The sequence below is a fragment of the Melopsittacus undulatus genome, chromosome 4, assembly GCF_012275295.1.
Source record: "Melopsittacus undulatus isolate bMelUnd1 chromosome 4, bMelUnd1.mat.Z, whole genome shotgun sequence".
Taxonomy (NCBI): domain Eukaryota; kingdom Metazoa; phylum Chordata; class Aves; order Psittaciformes; family Psittaculidae; genus Melopsittacus; species Melopsittacus undulatus.
In genome coordinates, this window is record NC_047530.1 from 28,656,149 (window position 1) to 28,681,699 (window position 25,551).

General features: G+C 43.8%; 1 protein-coding gene across 1 annotated transcript in view; it reads right to left on the reverse strand.

Annotated features, from left to right (window-relative positions):
• RIN3 (Ras and Rab interactor 3) overlaps positions 1 to 25,551 on the reverse strand; it is a 69,755-nt gene that overhangs the window by 24,519 nt on the left and 19,685 nt on the right. Inside the window, exons 2-5 of the mRNA XM_031049480.2 lie at positions 25,058 to 25,244; positions 21,391 to 21,505; positions 5,430 to 5,502; positions 140 to 231 (exon numbers count right to left, since the gene is read on the reverse strand). Coding sequence (XP_030905340.2) covers positions 140 to 231; positions 5,430 to 5,502; positions 21,391 to 21,505; positions 25,058 to 25,244 — 467 coding nt within the window. The remainder of the gene's footprint in view (positions 1 to 139; positions 232 to 5,429; positions 5,503 to 21,390; positions 21,506 to 25,057; positions 25,245 to 25,551) is intronic.

A 25,551-nucleotide genomic window follows, 5' to 3' on the forward strand; every position in this document is an offset into this window, starting at 1 on the left:
ACATAAAGATCATGAACATCTGTCTTGCATTCAGGCCTCCTTGTCTATTCTGAAGACAGCAGTTCATCTATCCTCCAGTTATGAAGCACCATGGTTCTCACAAGTTTGAGTGAAACTCTGGCTGCTTTGAGGGACTTACCTAACCCCAGACTAGAGATAATTTCAAGGTCTTGAAAGCTACTGGCTTCTAATATTGCTTGTGGTAGCTTCAGGGTGAAGGGCAGCAAATCTCTGTAAAAAGAAACACAGTGAACAAAACAACAAAAGAATAAACCACACAATTGCTAGGAACCCCAGATTTTACTGCTGGTTCTAGTGACTGAATCACAGTTTCAGCCTTCTCTGCAAAGTCCTGGATGTTGTCATGGGAAGATCTCATGGCCTGTAAGGCATCATGGACATTGTGCCAGCCTGGATTACTCTGATTTCACAAGAGATCACCAGCTCCTGTGGTGATGCTTCATGCCATGCCACTGGCTTAATGATGGGGTCTTAGCTTCCTCCTCTGAAAGCAGCAAAAATACCTCTCATCTCAGAGGAAGCCACAAGGGTTGAAATACCTTCCCATGAAAAATGAGGTGTGAAAATGGTAATTACTGTAATTAGAAAAGCCATTCTTTTGGGTGTGGAGGGGCCCTGCGATTCTTTTTCTTTCTGTTTACCCTTCTCTCCCCACCCTGCCTCCTCTTTTAAAAATCAGTGTAAGTATAAACCATGGGGACATGGCAAGACACAGTGGGGTTAGGGAAGGAAGACCCTTCCTGGGGAAGGGTTGCCCGTGTGTGAAGTGACAGACAGTGATGAAGTGCTGCATGACACTGAGAAAACACATCTATCCCTCTACTCTCCACTCTCAGATTTTTGACTGCTTGGTTTATGGAAAGATGCTGCACTTTTATTGAAAAAAAAAAAAAAAGATGCAGTTTCTCAGAGGTCATTAGCTGGGTTTCACACACCCTAAGTCTCAGATAATTAATTGGAGCTCTTGGGCTGACATTGAACTGCTCATTTTTACCTCTTGCTTAATGACAATTTGCTAAACCTGTTCCTATGTCAATTCCCATTCTAACGATGACTACAGAAACCGAATTAATAGTCCCTAAAAGGTAGCAAGTAATAGTGCAGGATCATTTTATACATTAAGAAGTTTAACAAAATGCTCTACAAGACGCAGGAAATTATTTTAGAAGCAGCTGGCCTTGTGAGTAAGTGTTATTTGCTACACAAACGGGCATCCCAAACATGCACATGACTGCAGACCTGAAGAGGACCAATTTATTGACAGATAAATGCAAGGCTGCTACTTTTGCTTTTATTAACAGATACATGTCTTACTGAGGTACTGTGTAGTCCATTAGTTCTCTGTGCACCACTGAGCACCCTATTGTCACATTGTTTGACATAAACTGATGTGATCAGTTATCACATCAGGAGTATTATTTTGTCATGACAAATATGAGGTTTAAAAGAGGAAGAGAGTCCAGGGACATTCTGCTTTCTTTGTTTGTTACTCTTCTTACTGTTATATTTGCTATATGCATCAGTAGTTCCCTTTTTTCCTTTTTTTTTTTTTTGGTAGAAAAATAGATCTAAAAATCAGGAAACATTAAGACATTAGCCTAATAGAAAAAAATCTGGTTTTGTTCATAGGGCAGCAGCCTACGGCAAGCCACCAAGTCACCTGTTACCTACAGGTGTTATTTTGGTGATCTAAGGTAATCAAGCCAGGCCAGACTTTCTTTGAGAAGAGCCTGTCAGCCCTGATAAGCTGTTTCCAGCTCTCTATAGATTACTGTTTATTTCAGCCCTGAGAACAGGCCTTTCCACATGACATCACAGAGACCTCCTACAAGCTGCTAGTAAATGGTAGGTGAGTGCTTAAGCAGCTTTTTTGTTTCCTGCTTCTCTCAGAAAATGATTTCATGTTTTCCTTGTCTTCTGACAGAGACATGAACCACCTGTGGGAAAGCAGAAATGATCATATTTTCCCTCCCACTGGCCATTGACTTGAAATGCTCTATTCTTGTTTACATTTGGGCTCTTTGCTTTGGTAACACAGAAATCTTTATATGGGTCCAAGGGTTCATTTAAGTCCATTCTGTAGGTAGCCATCTACATGGCTGTCTTTTTATTGAAGAGGGTGAGACAGAGTTCCTTGTGTTTGTATAAAAGTCCTGGCCCAGCAGCACTGAACTCAGCTGACTGCAGCAGCAGCTCTCGATATAGTGCAAATAGTACTGTCTGGGTAAACTGTGGCACACTGGATCATACCATAGATAGACTGTTCCTGCGATGTGACCTAACCAAGTCACTAACAAGGCTGCCTGGTAAATATATCCTGAATCTGCTTTTGCCTCTTAAATGGAAGTAACTACTTTAAGAGTCATCTAAGTTTATACAGGGGAGGCCAAAAGTTTACATCCAACTCAAAACCAGGCCTGCTGCAGCAGAAGTAGGATAAGGAGGTTGTGGAGGTATCACTGCAGTGTGCTTGGCACAAACACAGATGAGAGGAGACTGCAGACAGAGGAGACACAAAGGTTTAATTACACAGAGGGATGCATCAGCTGCTGATCAGGCCTTGCTCTAATGAAAATGACCTTATAGGTCTGTCCTATATCTGTGGCCATTAGGTTCGGTATTTCTGCATTGAACAAACAAGCAAGGTCTCTTCCTTATTGCTTTATTGTATTTTTAAATTTTGGCTAAATAAATAAATAAATCGTTTCAGGACTACTCTCCTTGACAGATTCCCCACAGGTGACTAAGTGCTCTGAGTCTCCCACAGCTAACAGTCCATTAGCAGATTTACTAGCAAGCTGCCAAGTATGTGTGGATGCTTGTCATGGTTTGAGCATGTTTTAAGGGTGTTTTTTGTTCAAGGTTTTTTCCAGCCAGGTGGAGGAGGGGAGGCCGGGAGGAAGGAAAGACAGGACACCTGACCCAGGCTAGTCAATGAGGTATTCCATACCATAGCACGTGATGCCCAGGATGCAACTGGGAAAGAGAAAGCTGGAGGGGTAGAGCTCTGGAGAAAAATGGAGGAGGGAGCACATGGTGCTCGGCCAGGCAGGGTGGAGTGAATTATGGGTCGGTGGCTGGTGGGGTGTTGTATTCTTTTCACTTGCTGTTTGCTGTATCATTATTATTTGTAGTAGTAAATGGCAGTAGGGGTTCTGTGTTATGCCTTAGCAATTAAACCGTTCTTATCTCAATCCGTGGGGGCTACATTCTTTGGATTTTCCTTCCTAACTCTCAGGGAGTTGGGGGACTTGGTTTAAACTACGACATTTTTGGCGCCCAACGTGGGGCCCGAGGGTTTGAGATAAGAACAGATCTGAGCGGATTTATGGTCTCTTGTCACAATGCTGATTTATTGGCTCTTAGAGGTTTTTCTCTGGATCTCGCTGTTTTGGAATTTTGCCGGGTACTTTGTGTATGGATTGGATGTGTTTGAGGCTTGGGCTAAAGCTTTTGTTTCACTGTACTTTGTGTCAGAGGCTTGTAATACGGTGGGGCTCCGGCAGCAGAGGGGGATGGACGTGGCCGTGGACTTGGACTTGTACCAGGCCGTCCTGCTGCTCTTCGCCGTCCTTGTCCTTATCCTCGTCGTCGTCTGTGTGGAGCTGCGTGAAGCCAGGAAGGAGCGGCCCCGGGAGCTGCCGGCAGCTGAGGCTGCCAGGGAGAGCGGCACGGGGAGCCAAACGGCTGTGGCAGAGCAGCGGGAGCAGGCGGGGGAGGAGCGGAGCAGGGCGGTAGCTGAGCAGCAGGATCAGGCAGTGGGGGGGGTGAGTCCCGCGGCCGTTCCCGACCCTCCGACAGCCGAGAGTGTCCCCCGGAAGTCGCCCGCCGACCCCCAGCAGGATGCAGGAGAGCACGCAGCACTTTCCAGTAAGGCAGTGGAGGAACCGAGTCCTGCCGCCGTTCTGAACCCCGCAGCATCTGAGAAAATTCCCCGGAAGTCACCCGCCGAGCCCCAGCAGGATGCAGGAGACCAGGCAGCATTTCCCAGCAAGGCAGAGAAGGAAGATCTGGACTCAGGAGAAGAGAAGCTGGTGGTGGGAGAACTGGCAAGCAGGGCAGCTACATCAGCCCCAGTGACAAGTGCAGCAGCAGCACCTGAGAGTTCTGATGGTTTTGAATGGCTTTTGGGTGCCCTTGGGACCTGCCTGCTGATTGTAATGGTGATCGGCATGTTGGCACACACACAGAGGGTGTTCTACCCACAACCATTTTGTCTGATCCCAAAAGTTAAGCAGAGTCAGGTTTGGGTCTTGTCTAGGGTTAGACAAGGATATAGGAGCACCAGGAGACTGTCCCCAAGGCTGGACAGTCATGAGTGGCAGGGCATGTGGGACAGTATGGCCAAGTATCTGATCCACTGGGTCCCTCCAGTGCTTTGGAAGCATTGGAGGTGGAAGGCAGCTGTATGGAGTCCCCAGCAGCAAGCTGTAGAACTGCTGAAGAGGATGGTGAATGATTTTGAGCCTGGTGGGTCCAGATACTTCAGGCTATCAGTCCAGAGATGCAACATAGAGATGTCTCATGATCGAGGGGTGGACTTAAGAGTGATGGTGTATTCGAAATGTGGGATCTGGGCATGACGTGAATGGTATGGAATAAGGGGTGGATAATGTCATGGTTTGAGCATGTTTTAAGGGTGTTTTTTGTTCAAGGTTTTTTCCAGCCAGGTGGAGGAGGGGAGGCCGGGAGGAAGGAAAGACAGGACACCTGACCCAGGCTAGTCAATGAGGTATTCCATACCATAGCACGTGATGCCCAGGATGCATACTGGGAAAGAGAAAGCTGGAGGGGTAGAGCTCTGGAGAAAAATGGAGGAGGGAGCACATGGTGCTCGGCCAGGCAGGGTGGAGTGAATTATGGGTCGGTGGCTGGTGGGGTGTTGTATTCTTTTCACTTGCTGTTTGCTGTATCATTATTATTTGTAGTAGTAAATGGCAGTAGGGGTTCTGTGTTATGCCTTAGCAATTAAACCATTCTTATCTCAATCCGTGGGGGCTACATTCTTTGGATTTTCCTTCCTAACTCTCAGGGAGTTGGGGGACTTGGTTTAAACTACGACAATGCTAAAGCTGCTTTAAGTAAGAGATAGCTAATCCAGGCCCCATTTTCCTTCCTGCCCTCCTAGCCCCAGTCCTGTGCCTCAGTCCTTTGTGGGTGCAGCACTATAGACCTTCCTCAGACAAAGACAGCAGCTTCAGGGACATCCGTGGTTATGGTGTGCCTGGCTAGAAACTGGGTGATCTGTCCCTGTTGTAGATACTAGCACCTGAAATACCTCCTCATCTGGCAGGTTAGAGGAGATTGAAAGAAACAGAGGGGGCTGTGCTGTGGCTGGATACTGGAGAAAGGCACTCCAGAGGGCAGAGTGAAGCTACCTGTCCATGGAAGCAATTAATCCAACTCACCTACTGACACAGTAGAAGGCAACCAGTTTGAAGATGTCCTCAAATACAAGGACAGATCCTTCCAGGTACAGGACTAATGAAAAACAAAAAAAAGACAGTCAGCAACTGTTTTATTTGAGCTATACAGTAAAAGAGGTGGTGGGTTTTGCTCGCATATCTTGTATTCTGTGATTGTCCAGTATTTGCATGGACTAATGAAGAAGCAGAAAGAATTGGCTTCAGAAGGCCACAGTGAGAATCTTTGGGGAAACACTGGAGAAGAAACGTCTTAGCCTAGCTCTCTGAATGGTTAGCTCAAGATATCAGACTGTTGTGACAGTAATAGATACAACAGGGAGAAAAAAAACCCAGGTCATAGCTAAAGAGTTCTTCATAACAAGCCCATCTGTCTCTAAGGGTGTGCATATCTGTAATACATATGGGGCTGACCTTGTGACTCTCCATGCTGGAATGTGGTTTGGTCTGGATGGACAAAGTGCTTTGAAGAAAAAGAAAAAAATAAAAATCACTGTGTGTGGGCTCTGACCTGGTCACACAGGCAGCGTGAGCACAGCCTATTTGTATCTCCCCTGTCTTCTCCCTTCATTGTGTTATATAGCAACAGCACTTTCCTTTAAGTGGCAAAATACAATCTACACCACATTGCAGAGTTCTTCAAGATGACCTCCTTTATAACAGCATGCTATGGTATTGTGTAGCCCAAACCTCACATGTTATTATGAAGGTTTTGGCTGCTAAGCTAGAAAAAAAATCACTAGCTGGTGGAGAAAATGTCACATTAATCAGTAACCCAAGGCAGAGAGAAAGATATAGCTCTGCAGGAGAAATGTGTCCATCTTTGCTTTAGCTTTATAGTCTCACAAATTGTCTGTGCCTCTATGTACAGAACACACCACCACAGAGATGACAAGTTTAAGGAAATCTTCAGTGGGCTCTGGTGGTGGAAAACTGGATTTCCCAGAGCTGCCTGTTCCTGCCAGAGGAGCACACTGAAAGTTCTCGAGGAGCAGCACAGGCTCACACCACATAGAGGCCCATAGCTGCTCTGTATCTTCCTTTGCTCTGTTTTCTAGGCCACAGTTCAGAGCTGTGGACATGAAGCTCAACTACAGTGATTCAGCTTTGGGATCTGTCATAATTCACACACAGCTCTGTGAAATGTGTCCAGCTTCTTGCCCTGCCTGCCTGGTTGTCAGCTCCCCTACAAAGCAGGGCCTCCAGCACCTGTGGGATGAAGACATCTGCCTGGCTCTCCTCTCTCTTGGCTGCATGCACTGGCTCTTGCTCTCAAGCCAGCAGAGAATCCCACTGGAAGGAAATGCTTGAGCTTGTCTATGGTTTAGCTTCACAGTTCATTCCCCAAACAAGGCATTTCCTCCTTTTACTTCTCCCTTTGTCCTAACCCAGGCAGTCAGGTTGCTGTTTTGGCCTGAGTACACCAATATAAGCATTTTTTAAAGAGGCAAAGGATATGAAATTCTCAGAAGTCGTTTCTAACATTAGTTTGTGTTGGATAAGCATGAACAGATCAACCTCAGTGTGTGTGCTGATACCAGACTGCAACGTGGAATTTAAAACATATTTCAAACAAAACAATTCCTTTCTATTACTTTTCTTTCACAACTGGAAAAATACATGTTTGGCAAGTTTTTTCTTTTTCCATAATATGAATCATGTTTCAGTCAGGGATTTTCATTAAACATCTACAATGAACAATTTCTATAGTTTGAAATCAATCTGCTTTGCAGGTTTGACACAGGAAACCAAACTAAAGACAAAACCCAGTGCTGTTCCACAGAATTAATCAAATGCCAAGAGTGTGAACTTGCTTGAATTTCCAATAATTAACTAAAGCCCTTTGTGCAAATGACAGTTTTAAGGACTTCTTTTCTGTTAAGAGCCACATGTTCACTTTGGCATCCCAGGTTGCAGGTGTGCATAAGAGCAGGCTGCACCTGCACATGTTTGCATATATGAGCAGATCACTTAAATTGGGAGTAATGATTGTTTCTGTGCCAGGAAGCTCTGCCATTTGGGAGGCTGAATTTTAGAAAAAAGAATATTAGTTCAAGCCCCTCAGTGTCAGCAGTGTCCACATAGAAGTGCCTTCTCACCCTATAGCTACTTCTCCTGCCATATAAATAGTTAACTAGTGTAAACTACCACAAATCAACAGCAATGATATAGCTAAAGCAGTCTAGGTACAAAAGCTGCTGGAGCTTAAAGACGGGAGTTTTCAGCAGGTGGTTTATGGAAACCGGACTGCCCTTGGTCTGCTCTGAGAGGTCACAGTAGGTAACAAAATCAAGCGTATTTGTCAGCAAGCTGGGATTCATCTTTGACAGTGTTCAAGGTGAGGTAGGGTGGTGCTTTGGTTGGTGGTGCTTTGAGCAACCTGGTCTAGTTTGAGGCATCCCTGAACATGGCAAGGGGTTGGAACTGGATGATCTTAAGGTCTTTTCCAACCCTAACTATTCTGTGATTCTGTAAAGAGACCCACAGCTCTGCTGGGACATTTTTAGGTGGCCTGCAAGCAAGTAAGAATAGAAAAACAGTGGCTTAGATGGATCATTACTCAAGGTACTAGCACCATTGGGACCAATACTCTGCCCAAAATTTATTTTGAACAGTGTCAAGCAGCCTGTGCAGGGCTACAGCAGCCACTTGGATCTTCTCCCAGCACAGCACCCATGGGGAAAGTATTGCAATATCCTATGGGTAATGTCTTCCTTGGGAGAAACTGCAACACTGTTTCCTTAACCTGTTTTTATCTAGTCACTTGCTGACTGTCTGTAAGCTTCTCTCATAAGCAGCACTTCCCGGCTGCCTTACTCTTGGGTGGCATGTTTCTGATTCTTGGAGAGATGCAGCAAAGAGCAAGTTTGTACAGCTAAAAGAGTTCTGCTGACTGCTGGGGGCAATACATCCCTTCCTTAGTGCCAATATTGCCTCCAAAGCACCCTGCTCTGAGGAGAGAGCCAGGAAGAGGTGCTTTTCTCTGGCTGTGGAGTAGCTGGGGACATTTCACTGACATGAGCACTGCTGCTCAGGGAGGGATCATGATGTTGCCATTTATAAGAACTTATGACTTGTGCAAAAGCTACAAGCAGACACTTTTCTGCCAGACGACTGTAATCCTGCTGAAAACTGCATAGACAAAATTCACCTTTTCTGGACTCATAAAACTACACCCAGGGCACCTGAAGAACAAGAAAATCTCTACATCTCACCAGAACAGTGGCAGGATGTTAAGAATATGATCAAAAGCAATATCAGAATCTATCAAAATGTATTAGGCTGGGGTCTGAGAGCCAAACATATTGCCATAGCATACTGAGTTTTACCTGGTATTTAGAAGCCCACAGAAATGTGTAGAGCAATGAGCAATTTTGAGCAGTCTGAAACAAAGATATCAGAAGTAATTGAAAAACTGTTCCGGGTGATGGGAGTGTTTGTAACACAAATCAGTGGTTCATTGTGGACCATACTCTGTATTGTGTCCTTTGTGCAACTCCATAAAGGAAGAAGACATAGACAAGCTATAAGATATTTATAATTTTCCTTTTACTATACCAATGTGCTCTGAGGAGTACCATCTTTAGGACTGACTGGAATCTGCCTTCATATTTACTTTACTCTTTACATCTCCCCATAATTTCTCCACTCAGATGCTGATGTTGTTGAGTCACACTGTCCCTGAGGATTCTGATTCTTCCCAAGAATTGTGTTTGCTAGTCCCACTGTTCTGGTCACATGGACAACCCCCCCCCCCCCCCCAGTTTCATCTTCCTACTGCTTACATAGGCTCATGGGACCCAATTACTTCAGCTTCTTCTTCTCTAATGGTGCTGTTGGTCTTATTCACTGTTTTTGATATCTGTGTAATCCTTCAGAGACATCTGAATTCAAATATATGAATCCCTTACTCTGCAGCAGTTGTGTTGACAGAGGACTACTGAGAGCACAACCATCCTTGGAAGTTCTGCTTGGATGTGCTTGAGATGCTCTTAATCTTTCCAGATTCTGGCAAACTGTGAGATTTGTCATCGTGGGTGCATTAATTCCACTTTTCTATTTTAAGAGTTAAGATTATAACTCCACATTCTCCTAACTAGATCTCTTATTGGTGTTTCTATCCTTTGACATAAGTCCTTGCACTGACCTTTGTAGTAAGCACCACTAGCCAGCTTTGTTGCTGCTCTGCTAACCTCAGTCCTTTACTTGCTGTGAAAGTGGGATCACTCCAAAGCAGAGATTATTGACTTTCCTAGTTCTGGATGCTGATATTCCTAGCTGTTGCACAGTCCAGGTTAGCAGTCTCCTGCCCTTGCAGAATGACGCCCAGGTATGGTAATAGAGGACTGCATTGACTACTGTAGCCCTGGTGTGGAGGCTGTTGAGTTTATCATGACACACTTGACAAACCTTCCATACTTTGCAGAGATGTGTGAGAGTGTGATGTAATTCCTTCAGGCTATTGCTTCAGTTCCCTGAACACATGCAAATCTCCTTCTGGCCCTTATTCATGCACTAGGCTCATTGCATTATTGAGAGTGTTAGCTGGCTAGAAGGAAATTTAGATTACATTGCTACAAGTCCTTAGGGTGTTTACAGTGTCTTTCAGCAACAGAAAGACAGAGCAACAGCTCTGTTTGTTTGGAAGTTCCTATTTTCTGTTCTAATGTTTCATATATTACTTTTTGATGACCTTCTGGATGGTAACGTAGGACCTTCAAGTGCCATGTTCTAGTCAAATACTGTCACTGTTTATCTGTTTTCTCTTCTCAAGGCTTTTTTACTTCTCCTGTAATCTGATGTCCAAGCTGTAGTTGCCTTTCGGTTGCACAATTTTAGACCATCTTGGGCAATGTAGGTCTGTTTTGTCTTTTCTTTCCTAGTGATTCTTTAATGAAACTGTCAGTTGTTTCTGGTTTTTATCCTTCAGCAAGGGCAGAAACTTCCCTGGTTTAGACTTCTGCCAAAGACTTCTGTTGTGCATCCAGCTCATGCTTTCTCACAGGATTTAAGTTTTATGGCTTCCTACAGAGTTTAGTCTTTCTGATTTCATGATGAAAAAATCACTGCTGGTGGCAGTTCCTGGGAAATTGAAACTAATGAATTACGAAAGTGACAAGGTGTTAATGAGCTTGGTTCTAGAGTGTAAGAGAAATCTATTTTTAAATTATGTTTTTCACAATATTTATTTATGTTATGCAAAACAAAATTAATGTCATTAAAGAAGATGCAAAACATGGTCTTTTGCATGCTTCTCAGGCTAGGTTTGATTGGAAGGGACACTCAGTAGAATTAACTGTTTCCCTGGGCATCCTGCATATCTCCTGGTACCAAGAAAATGGCCATCCTCACATCTAACAGTCACAGGAGTCTTGGCGGTTCCACTGTACATCGGCTCATCCATATTCACCCAAGCAGATGGACAGCACCTTGCTATTAATTTAGATTTTATGTCTTTAGTTCAGCATAAAATCCTGCTGCTACCTGGTCTCGCTGCCTCTGCTGCAGGATGCTTGAGCAGAAGTGTGTTACAGGCATTTTGTTGCTGTTTCCTCTTCACTGTGATTAGCGTTTCAGCAGGGATTGAGAGAGTGGCTCTCAAGGGTACTTGATGCACAGCTATCTCAGCTGAAAGAAAAGTGCCACAGCTCCTCAGTGCTTTCCTTACAGCTATCCATGTGAACAGTCCTGGCAGGCTTGTGGCCACTCAGCCTTTTCAGGGAATAAAAGCAGAGGTCAGTCTGGAGAATGGCTGTTCAGTTTCAAAGCACTTGCCTTCCTTGTTAAATCCTTGTCCTGCAATCTCCTTTTCACTGCTTGAATAAAAACCTTGAAGCCTGTGGAAATTCCACACCTGGTTTCCACTCCCAGAAGCTGGGAGATCTAGGACTTCTTCCCAGGACTAAATGGCAACATGAGGTTTAGCTGGAGTTTTAGATGTAGCCACACAGGGTCTGTTGTTTTGTTCTCACACAGTAGGAATGAGTGGGGAGGCTCTTCTGAAACCCTGAGGACAAAGAGGGCTCCTAAAGGACACCAGGAGAGTACGGTGACATGTTCAATTGGTGTAGACCCTGATGTAAGCAGTTGAGCACTGTGGGATCCTTGCTGGAGAACTCTTTCACAGGTAATTCAGCATCCACCCATACATTACAATGTCAGTACAAGATTGATTCTGCCCAGCAGAGTGATTCAAACCGTCAGGGCTGACAAGACAAACTAAATAACTTTGCAAGCTGCTCTCAGAAGGCAAATTTCTCCATCGAAAGTTTATGAAGTATTCAAAGCTTTCAGATATATAAAGGGTCTCCCCTGTGCCTCATGTAACAGGAAATTATACTACAATTTGAAATTCTGGGGGTTTAGTTCTTAACAACAATTTCCAGATCATACAGATAACCTGGAGAATCAATCCTTATGTGAACAAGAATATGTGCTAATACATATGTGTTATATATAAATCTATAATATATGCCAATATATAAATATATGCTATCATCCTGATGTTTTTTATCAAGAACATTTTTTTTCCATTTACTTCGAAAAGTTTATTTCTCTGGCTATGAGATACATCACAAAATTCCAGAGAATTAAGATTAATCATATAGAAAAAGGAAGCTTTCTGAGCATTTTAAGGGAAGTCATCTGGTACCCAGAACCACATTCTGTGTGAGAGACTTCCAGGAAGAAAGATGACACTTTCCAAAGGTGAGTGATGAAAAGGACTAACCCACTCAGAAATGGCAGATGTCAACAGGGTGGGCAATAGAAACTTCTTTCAAGAGACTGTAATCCCACCTAGTTTTCAACCTAGTAGAAGGTGTTCTGATTCCCACTCTTCTGCATGGGGTAGCTTGCACTCTCACTGCCTTTGAGGGTCCTACTCAAGGGTCAAAATGTGAGGTTCTTGCTGCCCTCATTTTACTTTTATCAGTAGCTTATTTACCTCATTTACAAGTCTAAACTCTTGTTTATTAAGCTCTTTAAAATCTTCAGATATCAAGCACTGTCCAAAGGCAATAATAATAATTTGTTCTAGTTTAGCCACTGAGACAAGGGCACTGGTATTATGGGTACTGATTTAGAATAGCCGTTTTAAAAACAGTAAGCTTTTTGGGTTATGCTGAATGTACTAAACAGAGTAGGGTAAGACAATATTATCCTAGAACAGCATGCATAGTCTCTAGTTCTGATTACACACAGATTTTGCGTTATGCCTCTTGAGATTGAAAAATAAGGAAAAAAAAAAGCTGAAGTGTGGATTAACAAAGCCGACAAGACCCTGAGGGCTTCCTTCCAACAAGCTTTCCCTACAATCCCATCAGTTTAGAGCCTAAAATGCTTGCATGGAGAGAGAGCAGTAACTCTTCAGGATGAGTGTTTAAAAAAAGAAAAAGAAGAAAACCTCACCCGCTATAAGCAACCAGAATGTTTCCAAAACAACTTGTAAACCACACAGAAACACAGCACTGTTACCTCTTGAAAAAGCAGCAGCACAACTGCCTCACATTTTGGAAGTGGTTTATGTTTTAAAATAAGCACTGTGCCAAAGTGATGTGGAACTCACTCAAATGAGCAGGACTTGGTGAGACTTTCTGCTTTCCTTATGCTTGTCTACATGTAGAAGAGAAATTATGAACTTGCACAACAGGTTATAAAATGTGTCCTCAGACCATGTTTTACAATATCCCCTGAGCCCTCAGTCTCTGTTCTTGCCAAACAAAGACCTTGGGCTCCTATTTCAGAGTAGTCACCTGAGTGGGAATTCCTTGATACTAACTCAATTTTCAGGGTTAATAACGATGGGGGTAATGGAGAACTCATCCTTGGCAGGCAGACTGAGCTTAGGAAGATGTCTAGGTTAGACATCCTTTGGGGACTAAAAATTATTTAGTTTCTATCTCCAATCAAACCATAGATGCTAGACCAGACAATGATAACATCTCCTGTGCCCTTGTAACAGCCCACACAGAGCCGGCCTTTGGCCTTGCACTGCCTATGAAGGCAGATGAGATCCATCAGAAAACTGCAGCAAAACAGCACTCCTTGGGCTGGAGGCCAGGAATGGGGCAGAGCTGCCTGGTTATCCTATGACATTGGGCAGACTTAATGGTAGGTTTTTCATGCCAAGAAGGGGTGTAGGTGTTGGCAGACATGTCTCGCTAATGAGAAACATGCATAAACAGGGTAAATTAGCCCATGCTGAACCTGGGTGATGCAGGGAGATTGTTATCTGTGTCTGAGGGAGGTTTATCTGAAGATAAGTAGGGTATCTCTACATCTTCAGAGCAGTTGCATAGACACACCAGCAGTGGCAACAGGAACCACATTAAAAGATAACATTCATCAGTCTACTCTCCTTAATAGTACGGTGTCTGCTGCACTGAACAGGAGTAATTTACTACACAAAAACAGAATACTAGCCTGCATGTCCAGAGGCCTCCTTACATGCAATTAAACTGCTTAAAATTTGAACCTTGAGGTTAACTAGATATTCAGTTTTTCCAGCCTCCTCTGCTAAAAATACATAAAGCTTTATTCATTGACTGGTTAATCCTTGAAAAAAGTAGTCTTGGACAAGTTCTGCTGCTGAAATGTCTGATTTGCTTGATTGAGATGGAATCAACCAATTTTGGAGAGAGAAGGAAAGAGGGATCTTCTCTCCCAGGGGGTTTAATAACTCTGTTACTTTTTTTCCAGCACATTTATGCTTTTTTTCAGGCTAGTCAGACCCAGAGCTGACAACAGTTTCTTACTTTGCCTCAATCACACACTCCATCACACAATGAGAAAAGAAAACATTCCTTTGAAGTAAATGGGAAAAACTGGCTTCCCTCACAGTATGACAGCAGAGTTGCCTGTCAGGCCATATAGAAAGCATACAAAAAAGTCTGAACAGCAGTGTTGGTACCTCAGTGCTGAACAAAGTCAAATGCTTGGCAGGCAAAGGGTCTCTCTGCAGCCCAATAAATACAGTGCTGGTTGGAAGCTAGGCTTGTTCAGAGCTGGTACACAGCTGACCAAACCCCTCCAGCAACCTGTGCTCAGCTCTCAGTCTATGAAATGGATGCAACAACATTGACTTCTTTGGGAAAATTCATTTGAATTCAGCTCAGCAGGGAGGGGAAGGGGAAGCTCCTTGGCACACTGCCTGCAATGCTCTGCCTTAAAGGAGGCTGATAGCAACTTCCTCTTCTTGCACCACAAAGCAGCTCTGCTGGGCTCTGGGCAGACTCCTTTTGGCTTGGCTCAGAGCAACTTGGAGTCTCATGCAGTCATCCAGCACTACAGGATGTGACCCCATCCTTGGCTGCCTACTGACCATCTTCACCCAATTTCCAGACCTCCGTCTCCAGTCTGCCACCCACACTTGCTAAAGCCACCAGCTGCCCCTCCACCCCCACGTCAATTTCTTTTCCTTTCCAGACTTAATTTCACACAACCCAGCACATGGTAGCACCTCTAAAGAAGCATTCCCACACCACACTGCCCTGCTTTCACATTCCCATGACCACACTAATCACTTCTTCCCAGCCATAACCTGCATGAGGAAGAGGAAGACAAGGACCAGAGGGCATAAGGTCATGGAGACATGTGGACAGCAGATGAGGGATGGCGAGAGCACTTCCCGTGACATCAGTATCAGCATGAAGTTACAGCCTGAGCTCACCTAAAATCTGCCTTCAGGCTCTCCTGGGGACACTGCCCACACCCTTTTCCATCTACTTGTGCTCATGAGGCTGCAGTACCTAACTACTAGTTACTGATGGTTTTGCCTTATATATATATATATATGTATTCAGTAAAACCATATTCTATAGCAAACCTGAAGCTGAAGATACCTAGTGACCTTCCTGTCTGGTAGACATTCAGGGCAGTTCATTAGGGCCAAGGCAGTCCCATCTTTGTTTGCTTTACTGCTGCATAGTAGCATAGGGTATAAAAAAACAAACCAACAAACAAAACTTGATCTTTTCACTCTGTAATGTCAGGTTTAGCCTCACATCTATTCAGAGGAAATCAGAGCTATAGCCCTACCCTGCTTTTCATGCTGGGTTTCCACTCAAGGAAGCCAACCATTTCAGTTAAAGTGACCATTTTAAAAAGAGCTATGCTACCATTGCAGTGATAATAGAAGTAAACAAATGTTCTTTCTGATGGGCCCTCTGATGAGCCAGAGGTTGTCTTGAGAGGTTTGACTTGGGAAGGATGGGATGTACATTTACTCCAGGAAGTCCTTTTAGCACCTGTGAAAAACCAGGCCAGGTGCCTTGCAGTGCTATTGACTCCACAAGCTCAGCTCTGCAATATGCCAAGGTGGCATATAATTGCATCTATAGGACATCTATCAGGAGGTCTTCTCTAGCCCAAACCCCTGCTCAAAGCAGGGTCAGCCATCATGTCAAACCAACTTGCTCAAGGCTTCACCCAGCCTTGTGTTGAAAACCTGTGAAAATCAGCAAGTGCTACACAAAAATAAATGGCTTCATCTTAGAAGTCAGCACCACAAATACCAGCACGTACTTCAGTTCATTCACTTTAGCTATGAAATGAAAGATCCCATGTTTCTGACATCAGTCAGGACCACAGATTTCCACCTTTTCCATCTTCCAGTTTAGAAGTAAGCCAGAATAAATGCAATTAATATTAATTTTAGAAATGGGAGATTGTCTTCCTATAGGTTGTTTTCCAATATCTTCTGTTTTCTGGCTCTTTAAAAAAAGTTAAGGTTACATCTTCAGGTTTTTCTGAGCAATTGTGAGGGTTATTTCTCTTCTGGGGGGAAGGGGGAAGGGAGGAGGGAAGATATAAAAAATTCTATCCTCGCTCTGCTTCCTGGTTCCAGCAGGGAGGGTGTTAGCAAAAACACGTGCAAAACCAAGGAAGTATTGCAAGAGCTGCCAACACTCCCACAAAAATATTCATACCCAAAGATCATCCTCAACTGGTCATTCTCCTTAAAAGAGCTAAATTGTGAATAGGCTGAAGTAACTGAACTGTTCTTCCATTTTTTCCCATGACCTCATCTGTCAAGTACTTCAGTGTAGTTAATGTGGGAATATACCACTTGACCATCCGTGTTAGCGCTGAGGACTCTGTTCTCCAATTTGTTAATCCAGCCTCAGCAACATGTATCAAAACAAATGTTAACAAAATAAACCAGGGAAATATGCCATAATGGACCATATCTGGCCATAATATCCAAGGTGCCAGCAGACTGCAATAGACAAGTCCATTATCAGCATCTGAAGGTTCAGGAAGTCCATTATCAGCATCTACTGAGATGTTTCTAGTCAATCTGCCTCTTTTTCCCTACCTTGTGCTCACTTGGGGGGTGCTCTCACATAGATCTCGGACCTACTGACCAATGCAGGAAAACAGGCAGGAATTTGTATTCCTTGCATCTCAGCTCTGCCATCCTGCCAGTAGTGCTCACAGCCCTCATCACAGACTGGCTGGGCTGTAAAGACCAGGGTTTTCAGTAGCTTTGCTTAGAGTTAAGCCTGCAAGCATGAACAATGTCCATCCCCATGTTACTCTAATGCCCTCTGCAAATATGCTGCAGCCTGATTACTGTTGCTTAATTACCATCTGTTACTGCTATAGGACAGTCAGAATGACTGCACATGCCCTTTTCATCCTGTGCAAATGGCATTAGTCTAGAATAAAAAACTTTTTGTTTTGTTCTCTTTTCTTTTTTCCCATATGTGATTGGGAAAGAGGAATGGAAATGTATAAGTGGCTGAAGTAACTTGGTAATGATGGACAGAGCTAGGGTAAGCTTGCTTTTACATCATTAGACTGCACCTATTTAGGATTATTAAGGCAAGAAAGTAGACTGTGCAATCTTAGCCCTTAAGTAACCTCTTCCTTTTTCTGATTGATTTCATCCTTCCTAAAATCCAGAGCAGGCAAAGTTTTAATTTAAACCTTGGAATTTTCCTATGATAAAAAAACATTACCATGCTACAGACAAGCCTTCACTACAAACCCCTCCTTCAGCGGTGCTCTCATTGGTTTGGGGGGTTTAACTCAGGCTATGCCCAGCATGCTGGAAGAAATTTTTCTGAACATCTATGCCTGCTGGCAGGTTGTCCCACGCGGGTACAGTTTAAATAAGGAACAGGGACAGAAACTCCACAATGTGGGCTCGTGTGGACTGCCTCAGGAAAAGAAACTTCCAAAATGAGCAAAGCCAGCCACAGCAATGGGGGTGACAGAAGGCACAACCATCATTACTAGGGTGGGTATCTGTGGCAGGATCAGGCCAGCCTCAAACTCCTTAGGACATGAGTGTGCCAATTGATTTGTCAAATCAATTCCATAGTTATTTCTGTGAAGATTTCTAGTAATATGAGTATGTTCTTCTTAATTCTGTGCAATTGTAGATGCTTCTCCTGTTCAGCATCATTCTGAACATTCTGCAAAGGATCACATCCTCTTTTTTTGGTACAGAAGAGTTTGGAAAACAATTACTACACATTCTGCACAAAAGCATATGTGTAAGACTCCTGGGAAGTATATGGTCAACTTGTGTCTCATAAAATCATAGCATGGTTTCATAAAGTCAGATTATTTCCAGCTACAATTCAAAAGACTTCTAATGTGTAAGAGGAAGCATAACACTCAGTATATGATGCTAAAGCATTCTTCTATTAAAGGACTTCACACTGTGGCATGCATTTTCATAACTCTCTCTAAATTACAAGCATAAGTGATGCACCAAGTGGTCTATCATACTCAGATACTTCTTTCAAGCTCTCAGTATGTGTTACTTCAAACATGTACATTTATTTTAAACATCTGATCCTTTTCTTTTTAATACTGCTGCAATGTCCCTGATGCTACTGGAACGCTTTCTGACTGTATACTAACAAAGGGGAAGGAGAATCAGGTCCTGAGGCTACAACTGGTTTGCTGAGAAGAGCCAAGGGTAGGAATCAGCTAAGGAAATGGTGCTCAATTCTTGAGGTATGTGAGGCTAGGGTTCCGTTTTGGATGAAGCAGAAGTAAAGGACGACTCTTAGAAAGGAAAGCGTGCAAAGTAGTTGAGATTTCAGCAGCGCTTGAGAGGTATCTCCCAACACTACATCTCTAAATAGACAAAATCCTCTAACAAGCCTTCACTCTGCATTTCCACTGTTCTGAATAAGAAGGGACCTTTCAGGCTGAGAAGCAAACCCGCAATGATCCAGGGCTTTGACAGTTGTTAGGTTACTCAACTTTCTGATCATCTGCATGGCATCTGACTGTCAGGTCTCTACCATACCTGCTGATGCAGCTGGAGTTTAGCCTTCCTGTCTCTGGAGGAATTACAACCGAAGATGGAGAAATAGAAGAAAATGTTTGAAATCCAGCCTCCTCATTCTCCTGTTTTATGATTCTAAGGGCTACTTCACAGAACAGGTAGAAATTGCCCATGAAAACGTGGAAAGAGGTTTCATTTCTTGACCCACTTACCTAGTGGGTCCCTGGGGGATTTCCACTTAAAAAAAATCATAATTAAATCTGGTATTCCCTTCAGAAAACTGTACTTCCCTAAATTTTCATCACACATCAGCAAAGCAGATCTGATACAGGGAAAAGAAAAAGAGAAACAATGATCCACCATTATTTGGCAACGCTAGGAAGCTTCTGCTTTTTTTGCTTCATCAAAAAAAAAATCTATATATGGACCTCAGGGGCTGGGCAGCAACCTCCATACTGTCATTATGATTCTAGGGAAAAGCTACTCAGATACTATCTGAAAAGTAGGATGTGATGAGAATGGCTTTTACAAACAGCTGAGCAGTAAAACTTGCAATTTAAAGCTGCAGATGGTAAGAGACGGACATCACTGTAGAGATCGAGCAGAGCCATTATGTCACTTCTAAGGATAGCACATCCTACTTTGTGTCACTTGGGAAGCTGAGATTTCACTGAGTCCTCATGAGAAGGATGAGAAGAAGCTGGGAAGGTGCTCCAAAATAGTAAGCTAGGATGGGTTGCAACCTGAATTTTAACTGGAAGGAAGGATCTCTGTAAAATCTGAACTATATGTGTCACAGCAAATTCAGCTTTCAGTTTACATTTGAATGCATCAAGTCTGTGGAGACTAATGTGCTGAACTGAGGTAAAAGGGAAAAGAACTTGTTTGCACTTCCTCAAGCCCCTTACAAGGCGTCAGCTCTCGGAAAGTGACAGAGAGTTCTCTGTGGAGCACATTAGACAGATCATTGCTTATGTGTCAAATCAGAAAGGAAATACTAGGAGCAGGCCAGCAAAACCAAAGCTGCTGGTCCCCAGTAGAACTGGGAAAGGGGATTCATGAATGGCAGGCGACGTTTGAAGGACACCAGGTCTACTCCACTTCATGAAAACTCAAAAGATGTAGCTATCAGGAAGATTTTTGTTCCTACCAGAAAGCTGTGTCTCTCATCACATCCTTTGCACTGAGTTAGTGATAAGTTAGAAATAGCAAGCAAGTTTGAAAAACACGGCAGAGAAGTCTTTCTAGCTAGGCTAGCTCACAGTGAAATTTTTGTACTACATTTTACTGTGCCTGCCCTCAAAGAAATAGGACAGGACACAAATCAAGAAGTAACACTTCTATAAATGACATTTCTAGGCAGGATTCAATTTTTAAACTTTTATCCAAAGGAGAATTTTAATCAGCAAAACCCAATTCCCCACCATGCAAAACCTAAGCCTTAGGTCAACTTCAAATAACTAAAGAAAAAAATTTCCCCACCCTGCAGCTAACCCTTACCCTTTTATTTTTAATCTGGACACCAGAAGTTGTGGCAAAAGGTTTGCTATTCCTGCCCTCATGCAGGAACACTGAACACGTGTGCCACCTTTGCACCTGTGCGCTTCAAGGTGCTCACAGATGAGAGAGAAAGCTTTCCTGGGGCTATGCAGCAGCCAGGCAGGGAGCTGTGCTGCGTGCAGGAGCAATACTGTGGCAGCCTGTGGTCTGTGCTTGAGATTAGAGCAGAATAAAAGAGTCACTTTTCCCTCTGGCTTCAAAGTCTGTTTATGATGTAAAGGTATGCAAGGAAACATATGAAAAGGTAAAAAAATCATTTGAGCAACTGTCAAAGGGAAGAAATAAGCCACAATACTTGTCAGTGGAAACACAAGTGTTTTAGTAGAGAGTAAAATGTATACCCCAGGGTGTTGGTTTTGGGGCAGAGCTCAATGGCAGAGGGTTTGAATGTGTTTTTATGAATAAATAATATGTAATTATTTTGATGAACTCTTTAAAGTGCATGTTTATATGAATATCCTAAAGATCTCATGTTTATATACATGTTTTGGAAAGTGGAAATCATATTCTTTACACATCCACTTACACTGAGGGCTGCATCAGAAATGGCTGACTGGGAACTGGATTAATTTTTTGCTTGCTCATGGCAGATGGGTGTCTGATGAGGAACAGCATTGATACCACCAACACCAAGACCCAGGTGCTTCCCAGGAACAGTGATACACTGAAAACAATCAGACAGTTTAGGAATAGCCGGTTGTTCCATATGACTGTATGAGGTGCATGAAAAGGGAATGCAGTAGATGTCAGATGCCTGGTGGGCCTCAAATTCAGTGGCAGAAATAGAGAGTTTTGAGTTAACAGGGCTTAGTCTGTTGGGGTCCTGTGCTTTCCTCAGGACTTCCACCTGGTGAAAGGCAGCTCCATGCACTTGATCAAAGCCCCTGCCTGCTCATCTGGGGGCAATCTATTTTCCTGTTGCAAGTCTGTAAATGATACCACAAGGTGCAGAACCACAGGGGAGCTGAGGTAAAGGAGCTGCAGGAAATACTAACTGAACTACACCGTAAAAACAAGATCTGCTGTCAGTCACAGGAGGAACCTGTGCATTGCAAGTGACATTACATAAATACTGGTGATCCCAAAGGGATCCAGTACAATATCCAGAATGAGACCAAAAGAAGGTGAAGAACTTACTTGATTTTTCTTCTTTAATGTTGTACTCCAGCAGACCGGGTGCCTCGCTCTGCACTGGTAGGCGGACTGCAAGGACCATGTTGTTCACATTCCCCTCTTTCCTAACCAAAAATATCTGAAAAGGGAGAAAAGAACTAAGAGCTAAGCTACACTATGTAAACTTCTGAACTTTATTTTAGATTATTGGCAGTGAAGTTTTTTATCAGTACAATCCACCTTTAAATGATCTTACTTCAGCTTCATTCCGCTTGGTTGAACTTTACAGGACAAAAATAATGAATAAAGGGGCATTTCATCAGTGAAATTCAGACCTGCAAAGGAGCTGGCAAAATTTCTATGCATTACTGATGTCCCACTTAAGCCTAAGGCAAACTATTTCACTAACTAAAGAGTGTAAAGCTACACCCACAATTTGTCAAGTGATGCTCCTTACATAGATGCTCTAAATCATGGACAATCCACCTTAGAATGTCCCAGTCCAGGTCTAAAGCAAGCAAATTCCTTGTACTACGAGAGGGAATGTATTCAAGTGTCCATGAGTAGAACATAAGGCCAAAGGCCCTGTTGGCCATGTGTCTCATGGCAAAGTTCTGCCATGGGACCAGATCATTCAGGCTGGCAGGGACCCCAGGAGGGCTCTTGTCCAATACCTGGCTGAACACAAGGCCAGAGGTGGTTGCTCAGGGCTTTGCCCAGACAGGTCTGGAGAACCTCCAGGGGTGGAGACCACACAGCCTCTCCAGATGTGTCCCACCACTTACTGTCTTCAGAGGGAGAAAGTATTTCCCTGCAATCAGTCTGAACCCCTCTGGTTTCAATGTCGCCTCTCATCCTCCCACCATGCAGTACTGAGCAGAGCTTAGCTCCATCTTCTCCATGACCTCCCTGCAGGTACCAGGGGGCTGCTGTGCAAACCCTGGTCCCACAGCCTCTCCTTGGTCGGTCTGTGCCCAGATCACTGCTCACCACTGTGGGCCTTTCCCACAGCACTTCCCAGGCAGGCAGTGCCAGCCCAGGTCACTGCCAGGGGTCTGTCTTCCTGGGGCAGAGCCTTGCCTTTGCCCTTGTTGACTTTTGGAAGGTTTCTGCCAGCCCTGTCTCCCCAGCTTGTCGAAGATCCCTCTGGGTAGCAGCACGGACTTGGGTGTATTGACTGGTCCCAAAATCACAGCAGATGTGGCTAGAAGAAACTCTGGATATCATCCAGTCCAACCACCATGCCCAAAGATAAATCAACTACAGCAAGTCACTCAGGGCTGTGTCTTGACAGGCTTTTAATATCTCCAATGATGGAGACTCTACAGCATCTTGGACAACCTGTGCCAGTGTTTGATCACCCTGACAGTAAAAAAGCTTTTCTTAATATTTAAAAAGATTTTGTGTTTTTCAAGATATGCCCACTGCACCTCATCTTTTCACTGCATACCACTGAGAACAGTCTGGCTGAGTCTTCTGTACTCCCTCCCTTCACATGTTCATACACATCATTAAGAAGAAGCCCCTGAGACTTTAACTGGAACCAGTGGAAGCACTGTAGCCATTGGTTCCCACCAAAGAGGAAAAGGAGAAAAAGAAAAAAGAAAAAAAGAAGGAGGAGGAAAGAATAAAGAAACTAGAATAAAATGAGAAATTAGGAAGAAAGAAGAAAAGACAGAAGGCAAAAGAAATGAAAGAAAGGAAAAAAGAAGACAAAAATATAAAGGAAGAAATAGAATTAAAAAAAAAAAAAGAAGAAAAATATCTCATTCTTTATATTGTGTGAGCTCCTGAGTGTATTCCTAGTTAAAGCTCATTGTCAAAGATATTTTTAGCTTGTATCTTGAAACCACAGATATAAAGACAAAGTAATCTTCACTTTTATCTGGTCTTTGATAGCAGATTTTGGCAGGAGAAAGTCAAGGCATATTTATAAAAACTGAATTTAAAATTTGGGCTAATTCTGGACTCTGGATATTGATATTAGAAAGAAAAACTGTGAGTTGGTAAAATCATTTATCAACTATGATGCAGTGGAAATCTATCAAGGAAACATTAATTTCTTGGACAGAGGAATTAAAAAATGGTTGACTAGAAGCCAGGACCTTTCTTTGCATGAGCCCCAGTCATAAGAGAATCTCCTGTCACTCTGAAGCACCCATCTTAAACATGTGTGTTTAGAGCAGCTTTACAATCTCTCACAGTGCCATTCATAAGAAACTGATGCCCATGGGCTCAGGTTCACCAGCAGTGCAGAGAAAATCTAAATACATACATGACAAACAAGCACATGCTTGAAACTGGCCTATATCTAAAGCAGGGCACCCCCCACCTGCATCACAGAGAGTATCTGCAGGTAGGAAAAAGCTGTAAAGGCTCCCTCTTCCGCAGGTCCTACTACCCATGTGATAGCATTGTCCCTCTAACCCTCCTCCAGAGGCTACCATGACCCTGGGTCTCAGTCCTCACTATCTCACATAGCATTGGTCAAGTGCTACATCTGAAATTAAATGTAAGCAATGAAAGAAGTGAAACCTGGAAATGAATCACTTCTATTTTCCTGATTGTCACAACTGGTTGCCATGGCTCCAAAGGCTAGAATTGGACCATGGCCGTTCAGATGGGAATCAGGTGGGGTTTCTGAGCTGTACCTAATCCTACTGCCTGGGCCAGGGCTGGTACACAAACCAGTCTCTTCCATTTTCATCAGTGGCGGGAAAGCTGCAGTGCTGATTCAGCTTCAGGATTGCTCAGAGTGGGCAGGAGAGCCTGCATTTGCCATGGGACACCTCTGATACATCAGCTCTTCTGCCTGTTTCAAGCTGCAGCTGGAGACTGTGCCCGAGGAAGGTGAGAGCAGGGGGAAGAGAGGCAAGGTTTATCCCCAGAGCTATTCCAGAAGTGTGGAATAGCCCTGCCTGCAGGACTGAGGAGGTCCTGACCATGCACTGCTATATCAGAAACAGTCATTCTGGTCTCCTTTTACAGTCAGTGCAGGAAAACAAAGAGAACAATTTGCTCAACTTGTCTGAGAAGTTCAGGGTGAGGTGCACTGCACAGTCTAGGTTGATCAGGCAAATCCTATGTAGGTTAGCACTTGGCTGTGTCAGCTTTTAGCCCTTGGATAGACTGACTCAGCCAAGGAACAGGTCCAAACCTCCTCAGAGAGCAGGAATGAGTGAGTTCCCCTTGTGGTTTGGCATCAGCTCAGGTCACTTGCACCTGCAATCCACAGACCTGACCAGGATACCCACTCCCTGCCATGGCTTACCTCCAAGACCCCAGGAATGGGAAGCTCCCTTTCCTACAGAGCTGTTTTCGTCAAGCAAGCTCTGAGCTTTGCATGAGTCTGCCATTTTCTAACACTCAGCTTATGATGGCCAGATTGCAGGAAGAATGACTCCCACCAGCTCCCAGAACGTAGAAGTTTTTTCTTCAGGGAATCTAATTTTTATTACTCTAAATTAGTGTAGCCAAGGGTATGGTGGGGAATGGGAAGACATCTCCATGAGTCTACATGCCATTGTATGTCTTGTGCTATTGTGAGTGGCTAAAGCATCAAAAGCTAATGGAATCAGAGAGCAGTCTGCTGAGCATTTTTGCTTCCACACGAAAAAAGTGCTACTCTCCTAAGCAGCTCCACCAAAGACAGGAAATGTGATTGTCTGAACTGAAACCGCTTTGGACTTACCCCAGCTGTTTCTTTACCAAGTGTCACCCCAGCCCTTTCCCGGTTCATATTCAGCTGAAGCCAGACAGGACAAGTCTTGATGAGTCTATCAAGGATGCTGATCCCTGGAAGTGGGAGGCAGTTTCGCAGGGCAGTGGCCTGACAGAGATGTGTCTCTTTTCCGTCTTTGCTGGAATCTGTGATATGGCTGAAACACAGCAAGGGAGTCCCTTGTAAGCAGAACTGCAAATGGAAAACCTGGGGGGAGTAAGGACTGTAAATGCAAACACACAGGCACACACAGAGGCACTTACACATCAGGAGAATTCCTTGAGGGGCATCAGACCACAGACACCTTGCAACAACAGAGGCAAACTAGGTGCACAGGCCTTGAAACAGATATGCCCCATCCTAAGGATTATAGCCTCATGGTGACGATGTACACTTGGGTTTCAGGCCACAGGCTTGCAGGGTGCTCTGTGCTGGGGTCTGTTGTTTTCAGCTCATCTATCTAC